Source organism: Perca fluviatilis, chromosome 3 (assembly GCF_010015445.1).
Source record: "Perca fluviatilis chromosome 3, GENO_Pfluv_1.0, whole genome shotgun sequence".
Lineage (NCBI taxonomy): Eukaryota > Metazoa > Chordata > Actinopteri > Perciformes > Percidae > Perca > Perca fluviatilis.
In genome coordinates, this window is record NC_053114.1 from 32,049,383 (window position 1) to 32,064,314 (window position 14,932).

The 14,932-nt window shown below is 39.3% G+C and overlaps 2 protein-coding genes across 7 annotated transcripts; one reads left to right on the forward strand and one right to left on the reverse strand.

The window, feature by feature from the left end:
- Positions 1-2,009: 2,009 nt before the first annotated feature.
- Positions 2,010-5,556, forward strand: LOC120555343 (membrane-spanning 4-domains subfamily A member 4D-like). 4 transcript variants are annotated; one of them, XM_039794015.1, is made up of 7 exons: positions 2,010-2,142; positions 3,339-3,461; positions 3,646-3,762; positions 4,010-4,066; positions 4,239-4,349; positions 5,074-5,187; positions 5,347-5,556. In XM_039794015.1, the coding sequence occupies exons 2-7, from the start codon at positions 3,339-3,341 to the stop codon at positions 5,392-5,394; spliced, it is 570 nt and encodes a 189-aa protein (XP_039649949.1). In that variant the 5' UTR covers positions 2,010-2,142; the 3' UTR covers positions 5,395-5,556. The 4 variants fall into 4 exon arrangements, with proteins under 4 accessions (XP_039649949.1, XP_039649950.1, XP_039649948.1 ...); XM_039794016.1 differs by lacking the exon at positions 2,010-2,142 and adding an exon at positions 2,183-2,343; XM_039794009.1 differs by lacking the exon at positions 2,010-2,142 and adding an exon at positions 2,363-2,509.
- A 2,021-nt stretch (positions 5,557-7,577) lies between these two features.
- On the reverse strand, positions 7,578-14,135 carry LOC120555386 (transcriptional regulator Kaiso-like). Of its 3 annotated transcripts, XM_039794053.1 has the most exons (5): positions 13,688-14,135; positions 12,980-13,119; positions 12,694-12,793; positions 11,709-11,948; positions 7,578-8,951 (listed from the first exon to the last, which is right to left on the reverse strand). In XM_039794053.1, the coding sequence occupies exons 1-5, from the start codon at positions 13,691-13,693 to the stop codon at positions 8,823-8,825; spliced, it is 615 nt and encodes a 204-aa protein (XP_039649987.1). In that variant the 5' UTR covers positions 13,694-14,135; the 3' UTR covers positions 7,578-8,822. The 3 variants fall into 3 exon arrangements, with proteins under 3 accessions (XP_039649987.1, XP_039649986.1, XP_039649985.1); XM_039794052.1 differs by having other exon boundaries at positions 11,709-12,793; XM_039794051.1 differs by having other exon boundaries at positions 7,578-12,793.
- Between the last annotated feature and the right edge of the window lie 797 nt (positions 14,136-14,932).

The window sequence follows — 14,932 nt, forward strand, 5'->3', positions numbered from 1 at the left end:
TAATGTCAGCCGTTAATGTCATTTTGTTTCATTTGGCGTCTCATTGGTATCGACAAAGTTCATGTTAAAACACAATTGGATAATTTTTTTTTTTTTTTGCAGCTTTGAATGCCTGACCGCTTCAAGAAAGGGGGCGGATTATGTTGCTACGTCCCTCCAGAGTTTTAATCATTTCAGAAAAGTAATTGTCAAAGTAATTAACCAGACTTTCAAAATGCCAGAATACTTTTAATGAGCCCCCTGATTGAATGTGTCTGAGTCTGTTATACTGCTATATTATCTTAATGCATAGGATAGAAATGTCTGATGCTGTACTGTTATTGACTTTGACTAAAAGAAAACTAATGATGAACTACCCTTTAATCTAAAACTGTTGATGTTCACATTTCTTTGGGGGAACAGTGTAAGTTGCGTAACAGGAAAAAGAGGCAGAGGATGCATGCTGTGGTAATGCTATAGATGCATATTTACGTGGATGTAACAATCACTGTCTTTTCACCTTTGTAGGGTTGCTTCAGTATTTATTAGTTATTTGTATGGTCAAACATGCACGGACATGTACACTTGTAATTATTTAAGCCAAACGCACACTCTGATCTGTGTGAGGTCACTTAATTCGATGCTGGAAAGACCCTTCTGCCTTGTAGTCTTGTAATTATAGCATAAAGATCTCGAAATGAAATGTGGAAGTCAAAAGTAAGAGATGGTTTTTCTTCTCAATGTACACAATGCTCTTCCCAAACTTTTAAAGTAAATAATCTGTTTAATGATTATCATCTGATTCTTTCTGTGAAAGATCCAGTAAAACTCTTGACCAGTTATGCAGTCTGTCCCTGTGTTGACATGGATCTTGTTCCAGTTTGTTTAAGGCACTATGAAACCGCAGTGTGCAGTGCAAGCTATTGTTAACAACGTAGTTTGAATAAATCTGTACAATGGACACATTTTTCAATAAACTCAACGGTGATTGCTACTTTGTGTTACACTTCTTGTTTACACTTCCATTCTGCATTCGAGTATTTTTTTCACTTTTGTTACTATACTTGTTGTTGCTAATGCGTTTGTACTTTTATTAATGTGCAATTTTGAATGCAGAAGGAAACACTGACTCTTTCTTGACTTGTTTTATTAAAGGACTTCACACTTTGCCCTTTTTACCACAATTCTATTTCATGGACAGAGCAAAAACACAAAAGCATACAGCTGTGTAGATTTGGAAACACAGGAAACCGTGTCTCTCTTTCCTTCTCTCTCAAACTGTTTCTTCACAATCCTTCTACTTCTCCATTTCCTATGTGAATCAGTCGTCTCAGCAGCATTCATCCGGTGCCGCTGGAAATTCTGCCGGATGTCCCTGATTTAGGCCTTCCGGTTTCTTTGTGTTGGTATTTTAAACTCTGGGTGATTCTCAGATTTCTGCAGGGTGAATTATATATATGTCAATGGGTGAATCCAGACAGCTAGCTAGATTGTTCCCTTAGGCCTACTACACAATAATCCGCATTTGAGCGATGATGCAAAGCTTAATTTAGAAATAGTGGAGGGCCAAATAGGCCATTACCTTTTTTTCGATTATTTTGTGGGGCTTTTTCCCTTTATTAAGTAGTGACAGTGGATAGACATGAAAGGGGGATGACACGCAGCAAAGGGCAGGTCGGATTCAACACACGCTGCTGCAGGACTCAGCCAACATGGGGCGAACACTTTTACTGGGTGAGCTAAAGGGCACCCCAAATAGGCCATTACCAAATTTTATTTTAACTGAACTGAATTAAACTGAAATGGCTTGCATCAGCAGATTCGTAATATTCGGCTTTACCTGCTAATAGGAACTCCATCATTTCACGCTGTGATTCACCGCAGCGAATCACTCTGCAAGGCTAAACAATTACCAACAGTCAGATTTTATATTATTTATGTCCTCTAAAACAATACAGCAAATGAAGTTAATCTACAAGAAAAAAAAATTGTAAACCCTCTCAATCACGAATTACAAAAAGCCCATAAATAGGCTACTGGTTGTGTTCAAAATGAACCGATCGTTTATCAATTCCCCTTCACGCTGCTCGGCTGCTCCAGATGTGAACGTGATGTGGGTCTTTACAAGACTGAACTACAGCAGCGACCGCGGAACTACACAAGGTCTGTCTCTCATTTTGTTCTCTAACAGATGTTGTTGTTCGTAACAAGTTGGTCTGGGATTTGACACTTAGATAAAACTCTTGTCCACGTTACATTATTATGTAAGAAATCAGTTCAAATTCACATCGTATTACTACAAAACGTTTTCATCTCTGCAACTTCAGAGGAGTGGAGGAAAAACTTGCTTCTTTCGAGACAAATGTGTGTTGTTTACTTACTAGGCCTAACTTACGTGATTATCAGCTTTGCTTGATGTGAACATTAGTCCGACATGCTGGAGATATCTAACGTACAGGCAGACCGCTTAAATCCCAAACCATTCCCTGTTACGCTAGCATGTTGTGCGCTGTCTACATCTACTCCGACCGTAGGTGTTAAGCTTGAACTATGTTTCTGGGGGTATTTTGTCGTTGTTCTAATGCGTATCTTCTGCTGCGCTAGAAATTACATTTTCAACACGTTGTTATTTTAAATGTATATATATATTTTTAAAGATTAAACATGACGTATATTATGTTCAACGACACATCCCATGAGTCTAGCCATTGGCCTGCTGTCAGAGCTTCATGGAGGTGGTTGTTGTTGAACGCTTTTTAAATCAGTAACATACATGTGTGACTTTTGTGATTTTGACATTGGACTTTGAGTTTATAGGCATAAGCATAAAGCATAAAGAAAGGAAATGTATTTTTAAACTTAACAGTCTGATTTAAATGTAGGCAATACAAATATGAATAAAACAGATACAGTGTACCCAATTTCATTTATATTAGGGTTGAGAGCAGATCTTGCGGCTTCAAATTATAAATAAAAATCTAATTTGTCACTTAAAGAAACATGCTTTTCAGTACTGCTTATCGATTCCTGAAAGTTCCTTTTCATCAGCAAATTCTTGGATTTATTGCACTTTCATTTACATTTCAGGTTTCATGTCTCTTAATGCCCACACAAAAAAAGGTTACTAAAGCTTTACAAAATACAGCTGTGATGTACATGGATGGGTTACTGAACGGGCCTACTGGGCACAGGCACAGGGGCCCATAGCGTCAGGGGCCCTGACCATGGAGGAACTATCATCTGCCTGAAAAAGCATTTCCCTAAATCATGGATAAGAACCAGAATCGATTGGCAGAATATAAATGTCAGTCAGACTTGACTCCCTACGTATTAATATTTTCAATCTATTTGTCCCCAAGATGTCTGCTGAGCTCTACTGTGTGAGTGAACCAGGTGGAAATAATGCAAGTCTTCAAAGCACCACAGTGGGGGGCAGCAAACCTTTACACCGCTTCTTGAAGGGGCAACCCAAGATTATTGGCGTGAGACACACACACACACACACACACACACGCCAACGCTCAAATACTTATTGATTATGATGTAACACAGTATTTTGCAAAGTCAAAGATTTAAGAATCAGGCCTAATGAGTCTGTGTTACAGACAATACATATTCAAATAAAACAGAGGTGATGAGATGATGATTGAAGTTGTTTTCTCTTAGATCATCGTGCTGGTCATGGGCTCGTCTTTCTTCATCGTTTCCCTAGCGATCATACCAGACTACTTTAGTTCATTCTTATGGACAGCCATCCAGCCTGGCTTCGCAATGGGAACACTGGTTGGTAGCACAACAAGAGATTCATCAGTGGATCTTAGCAGCTTATGGAATCATTTATTTACCAAACAGAAACTAACACAAATCTAGTTTTGACAGCTCAAGGGCTGATATTAATTTGAATTCCCTTCAGTAGTTAAGCCCCAACGATAGGCTGTGTTTTACACAACATATTTAATAATTACAAACTAATGCAGCCCAAAACATTTAAGGGATACAATAAAAACAGCTTTTTTCCTTCTCCTTGTAGTTCATCATATCTGGGATTGTGTATATTCTGACAGAGCACAGCCCAACAAAGAAAACAGTAAGCTCTATTGTCATATTTTGAAGCAATACTGGCAAGTTAGAACAATCTATATAGAGGATCAAGAGAGGCCTGAAAATATTGTAAATAAACAAATGTTGTCCATAACTTTTACAAACATTTGTAAGTTTCTGTCTGTTTGTCCTTCATCTTTATTGGTGTCTACATCTAGGTAACCATTTCGTTGGCTCTGAGTATTGTGACCATACTGGGGACATGTTGGACTCTCCTGGGCATATTGCCCGCCATAGTTAGATACAGCTACCACAGCACGTCATATCAGGTGATTATTATTTCTTTTATCAATTTTTGATTTGTTGCTGGTTGCATCCATTAACATATTGATCCAAAATCTAAAGAACGTTTTAGTTTTTATATGATATTGAACAATCTTACAAACAACATACACTTTGTGTATTTTGGTATCAAATAAAAACCACAGCCTCAAATGGTCAGCTTTTCAGATTTTGTGACTCTTGAAGACTGACAAACATAACATCCAGGATTGGCATCACGCATTTATCTCAATTATTTATTAAGTTGTCATTATTAACAGAGTCCCAAAGTGTTTGATATTAATAAAATAAATAAGACATAAAATAAATAAAAAATAATATGAATTTCCCAATGTTTGATTGCAGAAACCAATTTCCATCACACAGTCCTCTGCAGAGGCAGTTACATAACCTGCTCTGCCCTGTTTGGCTTGATTGACAGACAGAGACTTTGGGATTAAAAGTGGTGTTATGAAATGAAAACAAATATTTTTTGGGTGAAAAAAAAAATTGCTGTAATTAAATTAAAAAAAGGAACTGAAATACAGAAAGCAGAATGAACACAAAAAATCTCAATAATGGGCTTAATAATAAACACTCTGGTCATCCCTACATTTTGACCAAAAACGTATAACTAGGTGTAATACATTTCAGTTTGGTCCACACCACAGCATGGATATCAGTTGTGTTTCTTTCTGCATTTCTCATGTGTGAACATGTGTGTTTTTCCAGGACATGGAAATGTCTATGGATCTGATCTTCCTGGTTCACACTATTGTGGGAGTAATTATTTTCATTGTAATGTCATGTCTGGCCGGGGCTGCCCTGCGTTCCACCAAGAGCCAGGTAAAAAAACATTAAAACTACTTTGCACACATTACAGACTGTGCACAGAGTTGCCCACACCCAAGAGAATGTCTCACAATATTTACAAAGCAAAATTGCAAGGTGAGTAAGCATCAGTTAAGTCAAGCATTAATGTTCTCTTCTTTTTCTTCTCTTTAGGCCATTGTAGTGATGACTACTACACCGGCTGAAACACCAGTTGAATAACAAGCACAAGAGGAAGATCTAAAGTGTGATAAATTGAGCAGAGTGAAGAAATATAAAGCAAACATAGCCTAACATATATCATTTCTAACTACTGACCACTGGTAACTAGCATTTTTTGATGTTGTATATCAATTCAATACAGATAATATGAATATAACTATATGTATTGTCTTGTGGTGTTTCTGTTATTTATTACTACTTCCAGCACCACGTGAGCATTATATTTCCCTTTTTTGAACGTTTGCCACCAGATTCAACAGGAAGATGGCATTGAACATTCCCCACTGCGTAGACAATTAGCTGCTTCTTACTCTGCAGTCTGGCATTGGCTGATTGGATAAGGCACCCCCCGTAGAAAGGAAAGTTCATAGATCATTTACTAATGCTTGATTAGTCATATTACAATAATAAGAACAACTTTGGGGTTGAGAGGCTGTTATTCTTTGCCAGCATGACCTTAATGGTTCAAGCCCGAAAGGCTGAAACCCTATTTTTTTTGTGCTGATTTTTTATTTTTATTTAGAAATGTTTGTGCAAAATTCCATGAGATGGTACATCATAAACACATGACATTTTCACCAATGATTGGAATTTGAGTTTTCTCCATTGACATATTTAAATGGACCAACAGAGCCCGTTGCTCTGGACCGAGACCAGTGAAGGATATTAGAAGCACTTTCCCGGTGAGTGCTGAGCGTTACTGCGCAGCCTCCAACTGAGAGAGACAAGGTAAATGTGACGTGAGCAACCTGTCTGAAAGTTGGAAGTCTTCTGGTAGCTGTGCCAAGAGAAATCTCAACCATTCCCAATCTTACAGAGAAGGAGAGCGTAGGTATATGTAAGGAGATAACATGGGCACAGGCTAATTATTGCTAACTAAAATGCTAGTTAACATCAATAATTAAACCTAAACAGCTAACGTAAGTCGAAACTGCCTGCGAGCTTCTCCTGTACTATACGGTAATTCCTCTACTGTGCAGTAACGGTTATGACAGTTCGCTTGGTTATGACACAATCGTTAGCCTATTTTTACAAAAACGTCTGCTACGGAGCCATAACGTGAGGTACAAGGTAATGGAGCCTTTTATACATTGTCGTGTTTCTTTAGAAATAAACAATGGACAAATAGAATCTTTAAACGCTTCAGATGTAAAGTTATTCACTGTCAAAGTGGCGTCAAAATGAATGGCAGTCAATGGAATGCTAACGGGAGGTGATCGCTTTGTAGCATCAAAATGGCGCCATAGGAGGTTCGAGTTCTGAAGCGAAGCTTACCCACTTGGTTTCCTCTTGCACGACTATTTTGCAGCGGCTCAGTGCAGAGTTTAGCACTGCCCATGACGATTCTGATTGGTTTAAAGAAATGGCAATAAACCAGAGCACGTTTCCCTAGCCAGACCCTCCTTCAGCGCGCTTTGGAGGAGAGTTTGGCAAAGCCATAGGGGCAAAGCGAGACAAGATGAAATATGACCACAATCAGCCCGATGGGGGTGCTATAATTAAAGGACTTTAGGACTATTTTTTCCTTCATTTTGATTTGAACTCCCTAATCATAGGTTTGAAGTACCACATTTTCTGTGGATCTAAAGTCATCAAAAGCTGATATCTCATTGCGTTTTGAAGATATTGACCAATGAACTTAAAAAGTTCATGGCTCAGCACATCAATAGACCTAACTCCACAACCGTTGGGCCAATCATTACGAAACTTGCAGTTGATATTGGCTTGAACTCCAGAATCGCTTATTATTTATTTTTCTTTCTATTTTTAGCTTCAATACACCAATGGACCATTTGACCAGCTTGGTTCCAGATCTCCGAATTATTGCCCACATATTCAATATTTTTCAGCAGTTCTAGTAGTATAAAAATGGCAATTCAATCTGATCAGGCTACTGTTTGACCACTTACTTTTTAGAAAAGTGTTGCAGAACTTTTGGACCAAAATTTCACCGTAAATATAAACCATTATTTACTTGACATTTATAACTCCAGAAGAGTTACAAACTCATGCTTATATGAGTGAGAAACGGCAGACATGACGTCTTATTAGAATATGAGTATTTATTAATGGTTGGTATCGATATAACTACATTATGACCAAATGGAAACACACAGCCATAGGTAATTCTGGAACATTTTATTAAAAGAGAGTGTTTTATTAAAAAAAAAAACAGACTTGGAACGTCAACATGAAAATGTAATGTCAACAACTTTAGCCACAAATGTGTCACCTCTTGTAAACTGTTGTTGTCTCTATGGTTTTACTATCTAAATTGTTGAATACAGAAGAAGACTGTCAGAGCACCTTCCTGTCCCTTACAGAAGAAATTTGGCATAGACAAGACAGAACATGCACAGAACTTCATGGCTGCCAATGACACTTTATTTTTAAACATTTTTATAATATCAGCTCATGTTCCAGCAGCAATTAAATACAAAAACTATGACACCCAGCATACTGTCATTACTTACAGAAGAGAGCATGTGAAACATTCATATCACTTATACAGTATATGTTGTGATATGAACAGGGAGTGTGATGTTATTCAAAACATGGCATGTTTGCACCCTTCTTGTGTAACTGTCACCATACATTTGCAAAAAGCATTTTGGGTTACTTTTTGATTTTGGATCAATTTACCAAAACAAAGGGAAAACAGGCTACACCTAAGAATATGTAAAAAGAAATATTGTAATGTCTTAAAAATGTGTACACAAGAATCAGGAGTGGGAACAGTTTTGATGAATAAAACGTTGAATACTGAATGACATAACAAATCCAACACGTATGAAGTTCATTGTGTTACAGGTGGTTCAGATTGTATTTGTAATGTTTAAGTGTTGTCGTGAAAATCTGAAAACTGGAAAAACAAAAACGATCAAAAACATGATTAATTCCATCATATACACAAATCAGACAAAACTATATATTAGCAGCTGTAAATAATCTCTAATTTGAATCTCTTCTAGATTACACACATCCCATGAACAAAGGAACACATGACATGCATAAATAAAGGAATGAAAACTCTGCTAAATGTTCCTTATTTGAGTATCACAACATTACATTATTATATAAAAACAAAGAATTTGACATTCTGTACATAGTCCAAACAGAGAATATGAGTCACAATAATGATACATGAGAGGCAACTGTTTTACAAATCCTTTGTAACTGTTCGACATGCAACACAAAAGTAAGTCATTTCTAATAGTTTGTTGTCTGCCAAAGATAACCTCATTATTAATTACAATGCAGTGTCTACTGACGAAGAAAGAGAGACTGGAGATGTTATATTTTAGCAAACTCAAACACTTTAAGCATCAGCGATGTAACTTTAGGAATAAATGCTTTTGTTCTTGGAAATAGCCTGGTCCCAAAAAGCTAGATGTTAGCACTCAGAGGGTCAGGAGGAGCTTCTACCCTCAGGCCACTATGATCATAAATGAGGACACTGTCGCTGAAGTGACTCTGGTCATGACTTTTGTGTCGGCCGGTGCCTCAAAATTAGGGATCTTTGTGTCTATCGCTGTTTGTACCTCTCCTGCTGCAGTCTACAGTAAGAGAGGGGACGATAATCAACAATCAGAAATACATAATTTTTAACAGATTTCTTTTCACTTGAGGGCTGTGGAAACAAGCTGTGAATACAATCAAATAGCACCACCTTTCATGTTATACCTTATGCCTAACTTGTTAGCAAACTTTTGTTTATTTACACAACAGGCGGATAAAGAGCAAGTTAAACCTGCAATAACTGATTTTTCGACCACTTGGATGCAACGTAAACAAGGTGTGAACACAACATTGACATGTCTGTTAGCTGGAGATTGTGAGTCCAACATTCACTCTCTTTTTGCTCTGTTTTTGGTCCCAACTTCTTGGAAATATTATTAACTTTGTTCTCACTATAAAGGGCAGCTGCAAATTCAGGTGATAATTCTTTGTAGGTTCATCACTACGAGCAAGCCCTTTTACATTGTCACATTGTTTTCACATTTCATACACTGTTAATGTAAAAACAGAAAAAGTCAATTCAAGCTCCTTTAAGCATTTTTTCAGTCTCAGATGGAAATGGCTCTGTAGCTGCTTAATTAATTAACTTTGTTTGTCTGATGTTTCTGGGCAGGTAGTAGATTTTTAGAGCTGAAAAGACATTTAAAAGCTCTGTAGATGTGAGGGAAGCGTTGGGTGATAGTTATCTGTGGTGTCATGGCTAACATCGAAATGTTGATTATAGGTGCTTTCAATAATTGATTTATTTACTTTTTTGCCTCTTTTCCCTTTTACTCGTTATTTGGAAGGGCCAATTGTCATAGCACTGCAGCTTTATGAGTGTTAACTCCCATTGTTACCCTTAAGTGCAAAGATATTAACACATTCTGAAATTAATGTCAGGACTTTATCTCATTTGAATAATTTTCTTCCGTATATTTGCAAAATATCAAAGAAAATTCTCATCATCCTGAACTATAACAAACCAAAACATTTGAATAGTACCGGCCTTTAATGACAGGACAATGCATTTCATTTTTGAGGCCTCTCCTTGTTGTTTCAAATTGAAGAAGCAGGGGGCTGTTGAAGATCACGCCCGAGGACACACCGCTGGTGAACACGCATGTGCTCTGTGACACGGTACTGGCGTGAAAAGGTCATAGGGCAGCGGGGGCAGGGGAAGGGCCGTACGCCAAGGTGGCTCCGCACGTGTCTATTTAGAGAGCCTCGTTGGCTGAAGGCACGGTGGCACAGAGAGCACTTGAAAGGGTGGTGAACAGGGTTTGGCAGGTGAACTGATAGATTTGTTGCCATACTGGCTGCCAGGGTAGAAGGTATGCAGATAGACAAGGTAGATGACATTGAGGCTTGTATAGAGTCTTGCACATCAGTAGGTGAACAGACTGCCAAGGTAGGGGCCTGGCTCTGACCATTTATAGGGTTGGAAACCCCCTCCTCAACCCCAGCTTTATGTATAACCTCAGCTCCTGGCCTGCTTTGGTCTTTACCAACAGATTGTCTTTCTTCAACATTTGTTTCTCCAACCTGATATTTAGTATCAACACATGCTACAGATTTTGCTTCAGTCCATTGCTCTCTATCATTATTCCCAAACCCATTTCCAAATGTTTCCTTTTGGTGGATCGCATTAGCAACTAGCAATTCAGCAGGTGTGGCATTAATGTCCAGCAGTAGAATCTGGTCTGTAGTTCCTGTAGCAAACTGCTGCCTCAGAGGACTGTAACCTGGACTGGCAAAGGTACCAACCTCCCCCTCACCACTGGACTGGTCTGAATGATCAGAGTGGCTCGGGTGGGAGTGTTTGCGACCAGAGTATCTGTGTGATAAGTACGTTTCCTCCTGTGGTAGGCAGTGATATTGAAGATGTCCACAGTATGATGGGCCCACAATACTGTACGTAGGGTCAGTGGTGTTGTGGGCCATAGACATTGTAAAAGTTGGCTCTGTGAGCTCAGTGCCTGACATCTTTCCGAGTTCCACAGATGTACGGTGTTCAATGCCAGAGAGACCACCAGTGACGCTATCCAAACATGATTCTGGAGTGGTGGAGACTGGCCGACAAACATCAACACTGTGTCTTCTGTCCATCATAGGTGTGTCTCTGTTGTCTGAGTCATGTTCATGCTGGCTAGAGGCAGCATCTTTTGTGCTCCTTGCTCGATGCAAGTTTGTGTACCAATCCGCCTTGGGTCCGTAGATGTTACAGTGGCTGTCCTGTCTATCTGTTCCAGCTGGACACCTTGAGTAATTGTATTCCTCTTTTGTTTCTCCCTGGGAACACAAATCTTCACAGTGAGAGTCACTTCCTGTGTTTGAGTCCTGTACAGGAAGTGAAACTACAGCGCTCGTATCTCGTAAGCGAATGTACTGTTCCTCTGCTGCAGTTGCCATCCAGACATTTTGGCAATCAGAACAATCCAGTCGCTGATGTTTGGAGGTAAAATCATCAAAACTGATATCAGGTTTACACTGCAATCCTCTTGCGAAATTGCTGCTCTCCTCATTCTGTGGCACTAAATCATCTCTAAGATGTTTTGTGCGATTATTATTCTGAAATGAATCACAATAAGCATGGCGATCATTATGATCTGTAATGTGGGATAATCCATTGCTCATATGTTCATCATTCTGTCCTATGAAATGATCTGTATTGCTGCTGTCGTAATCCTGTTTTAAGATGTGAGATTGATTTGAACTATCCTTTTGATCCCAATTCTGTGTCCCAATGTGTTCTTTATTGTATCTGTCATCATTATTCTGTTCCCCATAGTGATTTTTGTGTGTAGCGGTAATACCTTCAACAATGCTGTCACTGTCTGTGCTTCCTGATGGTGAGTCAGGGGCCCTGTTGGAGCTGCATGAGGTCTGGGATACTGGATGGTGAGGAGGCATTGGAGACACTTCTGCCAGATGGAGCATAGCTGCTCTACTGCTGTGACGAATGACAGGCACTGCTCCACAGCATGGATGCGGGGAAGAGGAAGAGGATGAGGAGGAGCACTGTGAAGGGGGAACATTTTCCCTAAGGTGGGAGGCTGAGAGACAAAGAAGGGGAGAGAGATGGGTCTGAGTCTTGTCTTCCTCTTTTCTATTAGTTTCCTTCTCCTCTGCTTTACTTTTCACTGTTAAACACAGTCGCTGCTTCTTCTCTGCTCTGCTCATCTCTTCCTCTTGAACCTCAGCACTGCACGGTAAAGTCAAGCTCCTCCTGTCCTTGTGTGTCTTCTCTAGCTCCTCCTCTATGCAATCTGAATAAGCTGAATGAAACGGATCATTTTGCACCTCACCTTTGTCCACTCCAGATTCTACATGCCCTTCGGCGGTGCAAGGGATATTTTGAATCAAATCCTCAGGTGTCAGATGAGTTACTTGCCTGTAGTCACCTGTATTTACACTACAGGTACTTGCATTGCTTATAGTGCTTGCATCTTTTCTGCTACAGTGGTTTGCACCAGTTTTAATGCTAGTTCTACATGGATCTAAGTCATCATGTGTGTCCACAGTGGCTGAATATTGATGATCCTCTCTCTCCAGTGATAATGGCAGATGCTTACTAAAAGTGTTCACAGTTTTACTATAAGTATTGTTAATGTCTTTATGTGGCTGATTCTTAGCTCCAGCAGAAGCATTTGTATCATCTGCAGTCTGGTGCCAAGCCTTCAGAGCCTCCTGCAGTTCACTCATCTGCAAGTGGCAGGCGGCAGCAAGTAGATTATAATACTGGCGCTGGCTGTGAGTGTATGGCAAAGCCCCTGTGTAAATGTAATCCAAAAGAAGTACCAGTACAGAGTCAGACAGACATGGAGCCTGCAGTTCCACCAGGGCACCAGAAGAGGACAAGATAGATGCCAACACTGGACTAGAAGCTGCCAGAACACACCTGGTGGAAAGAGCAACTAGATAATGTAATTCTGCATAGAACCATGAACATCATGTCAGACAAATGTCACAGGCTTGTTAAAAGTCACACACCAACCCCATGACACAAACAACTACCAATATAAACAACAATTTCTAATATTGTGCATATGTACTTGTTGGTGTGTTTGTTGTTTCTGTTGCTCACCTGTGTGCAGGGTGAAGTTGACTCAGGTTCTGTCTCTGTCTGACCACACAGTCACAGAACTGAGCTCGTCCTCTTTGGAGGTTCAGACTTGCCAACAGTGATGCTGCACGGCTATTAGCTTTCTGGACACAGGGTGCCACCTGGGGAGTAAAAAAATCAAATAAACTCTATTCTTAGGGTATTGTCCTTTCGGTGTTGTGAGGGTGAAAAGATTTGAGTGCTTTCCCTTATTGCTTTACTATCTCTGTCTTAACATACACCATGGCTTGCCACTGAAACCTTAAGAAGGTGTTAAGACTTTCCAAGGCAATGTATGCTACTACTGATTAAAACCTTATGAACTTATTTCTGGCAAATGCACATAACTGATCTACATCTTCTATCAGTTACATCTCAGAATGCACAAGCAGTTTTCTCTTTTATGCTAAACAGTTTAAATCATGAGGAGACTTTCATTTTCAAGGATTACCAGTTTACTATAACTACGTTGTGGTTTAAGTACATCAACAACACAATAAATGTCAACTTTCAATATGCATATTTTGTCAATAAATGTTTCATCTTATAGAATCGAAAACAAAAAGCTACGACCCCAATGTTGAGCAAACTGTTACTTGATTATTTTAACTTATCAGTGGAAGTCATAGTAGTCAATACAGTAATACAGACTTGAACATGTACATCAGGTATAAATGATTATTCTCTTACCTCCATGTTATATAGGGAAAGGAGCAACAAACCGCCACTATCCTGTGGTGTGCAGTGTAAAGCTCCCGTGTGCAGTGTCCTCACAGGTCTTGCTTGCAGTTGTATGGATGAAAGAACCTCTATGCCGGCTATATAGTCCCAGTCTACTATTTAAGCACACTGTCTCATTCGGAAAACAATCACACGCTTTTCATATTGGGAGCTTGGTGTGACGTGGAGGGACAGGTGCTTATATGGAACGCTGGCGTCTAACGTCACAATCTCCATGGCCCGTTATGGAGGGGGACTGAGACCAGCCTACAGAGAACCAACAGGACACAACAGAACTGTAGTACACAGAGCCAACATTTCTCTTCACATCTCAAGAAGATGGTATCAGGGAAGTAATTTTTTAAGTACACAAATATGTAGTAAATTCAAAGTTGTCATGAAGGAAATGGGTACAAGACCTGCCTCTCATCATACTTATGTAATAATAATAATAATAATAATAATAATAATAATAATAATAATAATAATAATAATGACAATGATAATAATAAGAGAAATAATAGAGAACTGACTTCAATTTCTTTGGGAGCTCCCTATTTTGTCTTTCTAATGCAGGGAGGTCAGAGGTCATGCTCAGTTACAAAATGGTCTGTGGTACGCAGTGACCTTGAACTGTGGAGTTTAAGGGTGAGCGCCGAACCCACAGTTATCGAAGCAGTACATAACATTTCAAACCGGATCTCAAAAGCTTTAATTGGCCTAATTTGTCAACTGTGAATCCCGCTAGAGTCTGTAATTGCATTGTTAGAGTTACACACAAGCCATCACAGATGCATTGAAGAAGAAATCTGGGATGTAGCTGAACATTTCTATGTGTTTTGATTCTACAAAGGGAAACTTCTCCACTGCCAGCCCCCAGGCTGATGCTTTGTTGACTATGCTATACTAAGTCATTCCTCCACCCTTCCACACATGTGCTTGTCACGCCTCTTAATCTCTACAGCACTCTAATGTTACCACCACATGTCTAGCGCTCCACTGGTCAGTAGTACATTTTCCCTTGCAACTGTGCAATGGAAATGCTACCATCACATAGGGAACAGGGAGTCCTGTGGCATTAACTACAAGTTAATAATAAACTATTAAACAACTAATTTCATTGCCAAAAAACATATGTTTAAAATATGTCAATCACATACAGTACAGGCCAAAAGTTTGGACACACCTTCTCATTCAATGTGTTTCTTTATTTTC